The sequence below is a fragment of the Nerophis ophidion genome, linkage group LG17 (assembly GCF_033978795.1).
Source record: "Nerophis ophidion isolate RoL-2023_Sa linkage group LG17, RoL_Noph_v1.0, whole genome shotgun sequence".
NCBI lineage: Eukaryota > Metazoa > Chordata > Actinopteri > Syngnathiformes > Syngnathidae > Nerophis > Nerophis ophidion.
Window position 1 is genome coordinate 15,688,936 of NC_084627.1, and position 9,588 is coordinate 15,698,523.

Genomic DNA, 9,588 nt, shown 5'->3' on the forward strand with positions numbered 1-9,588 from the left:
GGAGAACGGGACATTTCGTACTGCATTGTACAGAGTGTGAAATTTGGTGGAGGAATTATGGTGTGGGGTTGATTTTCAGGAGTTGGACATGGCCCCTTAGTTCCAGTGAACGGAACTTGATGTAACGTCTGGTTGGCATAGCGATGCCGGGTTCGTTCCTCCAAGGATGCGTCGGCAAGAACACAGCAAAAGGTATTTATTAAACTCAAAACAGGCTAGAACAAAATCACTGGTGTTAATAGAAAAAGGTAAACAAATGGCGCTAGCATGGAGGTTGACAAACAGAAACACAAACACTAGGCACGAAGGCACAAAAAGGGAAAACAAAACTTTTAGCATGAGAGCTTGGAATATCAATCAATCAATCAATGTTTACTTATATAGCCCTAAATCACTAGTGTCTCAAAGGGCTGCACAAACCACTACGACATCCTCGGTAGGCCCACATAAGGGCAAGGAAAACTCACACCCAGTGGGACATCGGTGACAATAATGACCCAGTGGGACAATAATGACCCAGTGGGACGTCGGTGACAATGATGACTATGAGAACCTTGGAGAGGAGGTAAGCAATGGATGTCGAGCGGGTCTAACATGATACTGTGAAATTTCAATCCATAATGGATCCAACACAGTCGCGAGAGTCCAGTCCAAAGAGGATCCAACACAGCAGCAAGAGTCCCGTTCACAGCGGAGCCAGCAGGAAACCATCCCAAGCGGAGGCGGATCAGCAGCGCAGAGATGTCCCGAGCCGATACACAGGCAAGCAGTACATGGCCACCGGATTGGACCGGACCCCCTCCACAAGGGAGAGTGGGACATAGGAGAAAAAGAAAAGAAACGGCAGATCAACTGGTCTAAAAAGGGAGTCTATTTAAAGGCTAGAGTATACAAATGAGTTTTAAGGTGAGACTTAAATGCTTCTACTGAGGTGGCATCTCGAACTTTTACCGGGAGGGCATTCCAGAGTACTGGAGTAAACAAAAGTACTGGAATAAACAAAAGCGTAGCGTGTAAGCTAGCGAGAATATACATACAAGTCAGTCGTCACTGTTGCACGAAGGTTAATTAGGAGCCCAGAATGAAGAACGAATAAAGGAGGTGATTACACGAAACAGCTGTGCGTAGACAGCAATGGGCAGATGAACTAAAGAGCTACCATGGTGACAGACTAAACAGGAAATAAGGAGGTCGAACTAAAAAATGTGATACAGAAAATAAGCAAAACTACAAAATGGAACGATCCGAGCAGCGGATCGCAACACTTGGAATGCTCTGGGATACCAAAATATATTGGACAATTCCATGCTCCCAACCTAGAAGAAACATTTTGGCGCGGGCACCTTCCTCTTCCAACATGACTGTGCACCAGTGCACAAAGCAAAGACCATAAAGATATGGATGCCAGAATCTGGTGTGGATGAACTTGACTGGCCTGCACAGAGTCCTGACCAGAACCTGATAGAACACCTTTGAGATGAATTAGAACAGACCTTCTCGACCAACATCAGTGTGTGGACTTCAACAACGCGCCTTTGGAAACATGGTGGAAAATTCCTATAAAAACACTCCACAACCTTGTGGACAGCCTTCCCAGAAGAGTTGAAGCTGTAACAGCTGCAAAAGGTGGACCCAAATCATGGGATGGCACTTCAAGTTGATATGTGAGTCAAGGCAGGTGGCCAAATACTTTTGGCAATATAGTGTAAGCTACTCAATGATTTTTTTTTATTGTATTATGAAGAAAAACTCGGGGAGGAGCATTCAGTTCATAACAAAAGTTCAGTGAAATTAAAATGAATGTATGGTTTTTCTGTATTTATTTCTTAGATGTTTTTAAAAAAAAAAATGTAACTGACATTTAGTATCAGTAGAATGTATATACATGTTTAATATTTCACATTCTTCAAAAGAAAAGGACAATCAAATCCACGTAATACATTTTTTTTTTTTACATGTATATAATGTACAATATAAGTTATTATTACAATGTATTCAACATGAGAGAACAATAGGGGGGGGGGAAGGCATCGTCTCACCTCATGAAAACAATCATCCTGGCTTTGGAGACAGCATTGGACAGACAGCAAATAAATAAAAAGGAGACTGAGGGCACGGACATAAAGAATTTAGTCCAAGTCCCACAGAATACTTAAGCACTATGTTACATTCATTATTTATATATTCACTGTTTGAAAACACATTTAAAATTTTGGCGAAGTACATACAGTCCTGGTCAAAAGTTTACATACACTTGTAAAGAACATAATGTCATGACTGTCAAGAGTTTCCAATCATTTCTACAACTCTTATTTTTTTGTGATAGAGTGATTGGAGCACATTCTTTTTGGTCGATCAATCAATCAATGTTTATTTATATAGCCCTAAATCACAAATGTCTCAAAGGACTGTACAGACCACTACGACTACGACATCCTCGGAAGAACCCACATAAGGGCAGGGAGAATTCACACCCAGTGGGACGCCAGTGACAATGCTGACTATGAGAAACCTTGGAGAGGACCTCAAATGTGGGCAACCCCCCCCCAGGGGACCGAAAGCAATGGATGTCGAGCGGGTCTAACTCAATTTTTAATTCATCTGGTCACAAAAAAACATTCATGAAGTTTAGTTCTTATATGAATTTATTATGGGTCTACTGAAAATGTGAGCAAATCTATTGGGTCAAAAGTATACATACAGCAATGTTATCTGGTTACATATCCCTTGGCAAGTTTTGGTAGCCATCCACAAGGCAGGTTGAGTTTTTTTTTTTACCACTCCTCTTGACAAAATTCAGCTAAATTTGTTGGTTTTCTGAAATGGACTTGTTTCTTCAGCATTGTCCACACGTTTAAGTCAGGACTTTGGGAAAGGCATTCTGAAACCTTAATTCTAGCCTGATTTAGCCAATCCTTTACCACTTTTGACGTGTGTTGGGGGTCATTGTCCTGTTGGAACACCCAACTGTGCCCAAGACCCAACATCCAAGCTGATGATTTTAGGTCAGGGGTCGGGAACCTTTTTGGCTGAGAGAGGCATGAAAGCCAAATATTTCAAAATGTATTTCCATGAGAGCCATATAATATTTTTTTAACACTGAATACAACGAAATGCGTGCATTTTTAAGTAAGACCAACATTTTAAGATTATAATAAGTATCTTATTCTTTTTAATAACATTGTTATTGTAAAAGTTAACCAATAATAAATATAATACTTCTTTCCATTAATGCGACATCTTGAACATGGATGGTTGGATTAAAATGCATGAGAATGTTTTATAATTTCAACGTTATTTTTAACACTGTGATTACCAGCAGAAATATTAATTACTTATCATGTTAAGCAAAGTCAGCTAAGATTTATCTGAGAGCCAGATGCAGTCATCAAAAGAGCCACATCTGGTTCTAGAGCCATAGGTTCCCTACCCCTGTTTTAGGTTGTCCTGATGAATTTGGAGGTAATCCTCCTTTTTTAATGTCCCATTTACTCTCTGTAAAGCACCAGTTCCATTGGCAGCAAAACCGGCCCTGAGCATAATGCTACCACCACCATGCTTGACGGTAGGTGTGGTGTTCCTGGGATTAAAGGCCTCATGTTCTCTCCTCTAAACATATTGCTGGGTATTGTGGCCAAACAGCTCAATTTTTAATTCATCTGACCACAGAATTTTCCTCCCAGAAGGTCTTGTCTTTGTCCATGTGATGGACAACGATACGATAAGTCACATTTTCAGTAGACCCATAGTAAATTGAAAAAAGAACCAAACTTCATGAATGTTTTTTTTTTATGACCAACAAGTATGTGCTCCAATCACTCTATCACAAAAAAAAACAAGAGTTGTAGGAATGATTGGAAACTCAAGACAGCCATGACATTATGTTCTTTACAAGTGTATGTAAACTTTTGACTACTAACATTGACATGTACAAAACAAAAAGGTAAATCAAGTTTGAAAAGAGTTCTAAAATAAAATACGTAAAACATTAATAGTAAACTCGTAAAAATTAATGAAATTAGATGAAAACAATTATAATCTATTTTTGAACGGAACCATACAAAGATTCTCTTGAGAACAGGCTCAGTTGTTCTCCCTGCAGGAATGTCTTTCCTACGTCTCGGTGACGACAATCAGCATTTCATGGACAGCATCTACGCAAACAAATCCATGAACAATAAAACTCAAGAGTGCAACCCAATTCCTGTGTCAGATGATTGAAATCAATGACTCATCTTCTTGTTGTATTTCCTCACATTCCCGACCATGAAAACGTGTCCCAAAAGCAGCATAAAAACAAATGTCAAACCTGGAAACTAAAAAAATTTATGAGTATTGCATGGGGTTCAAAAGCTTCAACGTGCACCATCTCGACTCGGAAAGGAAACTAATAAAACTTAAATGTTGGAAACGTCAAGAGAACTTCGAGCACAAAGGCTGCACTCACTTTACGGGTGCCATCACTTCATAATACAACGTATTATAATGTCTGACCTTAGCGTTGGTTTTGTTCTGTTTCGGGATAGAAGTCCTTGAGCGGAGTCTTGGATGGACTGCATACTATTTAGTTGTTACATCTTGTTTTCTTACATTTATGAGTCTCATTTGTAAGTACGCATTCATTTTATGTTGCCCTGGATGTGTTGCCGTTGACAGGAAGTAGTCTTTGCCATTAAGTAGATTGTACCAGCCTTGTTTTTTGTTGAACACTACGAAGAGTTTGCCAAGAAGCCGAGTACTTATTATTAATCATAACATGTATCTTTATTGTAATTTTGATTTCCAAGTTATTTAGTGTCTCATGTCATTTTTATTGACATACCGTATTTCCTTGAATTGCCGCCGGGTATATAGAATGCGCCTGACTAGAATTACTGCCGGGTCAAACTCGTTTCGCGAAATAATTAGCGCATGCTTAGCATTACCGCTGGCTCAGGATTAACGCCGGGTCAAACTCGTTTCGCCAAATAATTAGCATATGCCTAGAATTTCCACCGGGTCAAACTCGTCACGTCAAAATGGAGGAGGCCGAATTCAATAATTTGAAATCGCATAAAGGGAAGAAGATTAAGAGCTATTCAGTAGGATTTAAGATCCAAGCTTTTGAATATGCTAAAAAGAACAGTAAGCAGCTATGTTTTAGTATTATACCGTAGCTGCGTGTGTCAAATATGAGTCATTAAATAACTCTTGCTCCTGGTAGTAGAGGGCGCTTGTGATCCTTCTTGCGACAATTCGGCTGCAGGAGAAGTGACAACAAGCAGCAAGAGTGAGCAGCGATAGTTTATTTTTTCCTCTCGCTTGCACTTTTAACATGGAGGATTACATATCTAAAATAAAACCGTTTTCTAAACTAGACTTTCAATCGAAGCAGGAGGTAATAAAGGAAGATCTCCATTGAGATAGAGAGACTTTTAAAACTGAAGAAAGATAAGGAAGACTTCTATAAACAAGTTATCGATGCTTTTGACCAGAAGGAGCTGCGCATGGACTTCATTTATAAGTAAAGGTAAGACCATAATAACGTTTTTTTTTTTACTAAATGTTCTTTTCATGATGGTATCCTTACATCACACTCAAATTTATTAGCACAGGCCTGAATTTACCGCATGCCTTTGGTAGTGAGAAGAGGTTTTAAATTAATTAGCGCCCCGGCGGCAATTCAAGGAAATACGGTACTCAATTTCTGAGTTCAGTTTTACGGTGTATTAAAGCAAATACTTTTAGACAGGCTCTCAAGTGGAGACAACCTGTTATCTGTCTGCTAAACGAGCAAAAATAGACGTTAGCGGGAGCAGAACAAAGTTGAAATTGGACGTTTTGGATCAATAGTATAGAATATAAGACGCACTCACTAAATTTTGGACGAAAAATAAATGTTTTCATATATTAGCCGCACTGGTTTATAAGCCGCAGATATATACCGGTACGGTATAAAATGAGATATTTGTATAGAAATATTTCGTAAATGTTTATTTATATAGCCTAATTGTTTCCAGTCGATGCCTGTTGGCTCCACTATGGACTGGACTCTCACAATTATGTTAGATCCACTATGGACTGGATTTTCGGGGGGTTTCCAGGGTTTCTCATAGTCATTCAGATTGACATCTCACTGGGTTGTGAGTTTTTCCGTGCCCTTATGTGGGATCTGAACTGAGGATGTCGTTGTGGCTTGTGCAGCCCTTTGAGACAAGTGTGATTTAGGGCTGTATAAATAAATATTGACTAACCTGACAGTAAAACAGCTGATCAAACAACACTATAGTCAAGGGTGTCTTAATTTGTCCTGTATGAGATGAATAAGGTGTTTTCTTTTTGAATAAGGTCCAAGATGTTCATCAGGATTTTTCTTCTTCCTTTGTACTTTGTAAACACTGAGATTTAAACGTTTCTTAAAAGTCAATTCTCAGTGAATTTTAATCGACCGCAACTGGACTGTTTGGTTTTTCCTTAGAAGACATTCACCTCTCATCCAAGTAAGCTTCGTCAGTTCATGCTCATAGACTTAGGTTGATCAGACTTAGTCTTAGACTTAGATTGGTCATATCTAGTCTTTGACTTAGATTGGTCAGATCTAGTCTTGGACTTATATTGGTCAGATCTAGTCTTGGACTTAGATTGGTCAGATCTAGTCTTGGACTTAGATCGGTCAGATCTAGTCTTTGACTTAGATTGGTCAGATCTAGTCTTTGACTTAGATTCGTCAAATCTAGTCTGACTTAGATCGGTCAGATCTAGTCTTTGACTTAAATCGGTCAGATCTAGTCTTTGACTTAGATTGGTCAAATCTAGTCTTAGATTGATCAGATCTTGTCTTACACTTCGATTGGTCAAATCTAGTCTTAGACTTAGATTGGTCAAATCTAGTCTTAGACTTAGATTCGTCAAATCTAGTCTTTGACTTAGATCGGTCAGATCTAGTCTTTGACTTAGATCGGTCAGATCTAGTCTTAGACTTAGATTGGTCAAATCTAGTCTTAGATTGATCAGATCTTGTCTTACACTTCGATTGGTCAAATCTAGTCTTAGACTTAGATTGGTCAAATATAGTCTTTAGATTGGTCAAATCTTGCCTAAAACTTAGATTGGTCAAATCTAATCTTGGACTTAGATTGGTCAAATCTAGTCTTAGACGTACATTGGTCAAATCCAGTCTTAGACGTAGATTGGTCAAATCCAGTGTTAGACGTAGATTGGTCAAATCCAGTGTTAGACGTAGATTGGTCAAATCCAGTGATGGACGTAGATTGGTCAAATCTAGTCCTAGACTTAGATTGGTCAAATCTAATCTTAGACTTAGATTGGTCACATCTAGCCTGTAACTTAGATTGGTCAAATCTAGTTTTAGACTCAGATTGGTCAAATCTAGTCTTAGAATTAGATTGGTCAAATCTAGTCTTTGACCTAGATTGGTCAAATCTAGCCTTTGACTTAGATTGGTCAAGTGTAGTCTTTGACTTAGATTGGTCAAATCTTGTCTTAGACTTAGATTGGTTAGATATTGTCTTAGACTTAGATTGGCCAGATGTAGTCTCGTGGCTGGTGCCCAAACTCCAAATATCAATACTCCAAAACCAGGAGGGTATGCCTGGGCAAGGATGGTTCAGCCCTATAGCAGTGAGAAAAAAACTACTTTCAGGACAAAAATGTCCAGATTCTGGACGGGGACGACAGATGGTACAAAAGGAGGGAGGGAAGCCATCTATGTCAAAGTTGAAAAAACATAAAACACTGTCCTTTCAACAATTCCTAAAAGACTGCAATTTAGCCTCCAACAAATAACGGAAGTTAGAACCATTCTGGTCACCTTTTGTTTACAACTGCATGGAATGCTAACATGGGAGATTCAGACTATTAGTAGTATCGGGATCGGTACTATTGGGATTCAGACTGGTAGTAGTCGACCCACAGCGATTATTCTGCCACACAATACCTCAGTGGTAACGAGGGGCGATTACACATCCAATGACTTTCGTTGGCTTTGATGGTAGGATTGCTCGTTTGCATCAAAACAGTTATTTATCTCACTACGATAGGGTGGAACCTTCCTTGCCCAGGCACACCCTCCTGGTTTTGGAGTATAAATCGGTGGGATTTTGACACCAGCCGCTGGACGAGATCTGACCAATCTAAGTCCATGAGCATGAACTGATGAAGCCTACTTGGATGAGAGGCGAAACGTCTTCTAAGATAAACCAAATAGTCCAGTTGCGATTGATTGAATGCCCTGAGAATACAATGAACTGGATGAGAACATCCACAGACTTCCATCCATCTATCCATTTTCTACCGCTTGTCCCTTTTGGGGTCACGGGAGCCTATCCCACCTGGATTCGGGCAGAAGGCGGGTTACACCCTGGACAAGTCGCCACCTCATCACAGAATCCACAGACTTGATAGTGGATAATTTTAGTAAATTTCTTGATTTCTTTGCTTAATCCATTACCTAATTACGCAGTTAGCGAAGAAAAATACATTGGTTAGCCACTACTTTGTATAAGCCGTCGGGTCCAATGTTTGGAGAAAAAAGTAACGGATTATTGTCTGGAAAATATGCTGATACAATACCTTGATTTTAGCAGATATCAGACCGATCTGGAGACCATTACCATTGATAACTTATATGAGGACTTAAATTAACTGTTTGGCATTTCTTCTGCATAGAAAATGTTTATGAAAGCTGCCCGAAGTCCAAAATCGTTAGTAAGAGCGTCAATTAGTGAATTATATTTAGTGAAGTGAATTATATTTATATAGCGCTTTTCTCCAGAGACTCAAAGCGCTTTTACATAGCGAAACCCAATATCTAAGTTACATTTAAACCAGTGTTGGTGGCACTGGGAGCAGGTGGGTTAAGTGTCTTGCTCAAGGACACAACGGCAGTGACTAGGATGGGGGAGGCGGGGATCGAACCTGGAACCCTTAAGTTGCTGGCACGGCCATTCCACCAACCGAGCTATACCACCCAATTAGACTAGAAGAAATCATATTTCTGTTGTTTTTTTAAATTTTTCATAATTTGACTTTTTTAAATAATGCAAACAACCGACATATCTGTAGAAATGCAAGAAAATGAGCACTCTTCGCCAAAACAAACAAGTAGTATTCTGTCTGGTTTTTACGCAGTTTCATTTACTAGAAATCACCTTTTTTTGCTCTTTTAGGTGCTTCAAATAAAAATAAAAAAAGAACCACAAGGTTACATTCAAAGTATTTAAACATTATCTTTTGGTCGAAGACTATCTTACATGTTCACGTTGTACTTTCTCGTTTTTTGGGGGTTTTTTTTTGCACAGTTCTCTATGTTTTCGTGTATAGTCTCACAATAAAAGTAAGTCCCACGTCCTGTCAGTTTTTTTGTTTGTTTTTTTCCCGTTTTTACCACAGAGACATCTGCTGCAGTCAATGTCGAGTCCCGACTGGCAGCGAGTCTCCCGTTCTCGCTTCTCATCGCAGTTTCGTGCTGCTGTACGTGTTGCGCTGTATGGAAATGAGCTTCTCTGTGCAGGTGGTGCGTCCTTCGTGCAACGAGTCGCGCCACGCCCCCCCGGGCGGCCGCCCCTCGTCGCTGCGGCAGAAGACGTA

The 9,588-nt window shown here is 39.7% G+C and overlaps 1 protein-coding gene across 2 annotated transcripts in view; it reads right to left on the reverse strand.

The window, feature by feature from the left end:
• Window positions 1-1,803: 1,803 nt before the first annotated feature.
• The window catches only part of LOC133536148 (astrotactin-2-like), a 747,946-nt gene continuing 740,161 nt past the window's right edge, over window positions 1,804-9,588 (reverse strand). For both annotated transcript variants that reach the window (XM_061876407.1, XM_061876406.1), the window contains exon 23: window positions 1,804-9,588. This exon is cut by the window's right edge and continues 100 nt beyond it. In XM_061876407.1, the coding sequence (XP_061732391.1) occupies window positions 9,451-9,588 (138 nt within the window). In that variant the 3' untranslated portion in view covers window positions 1,804-9,450.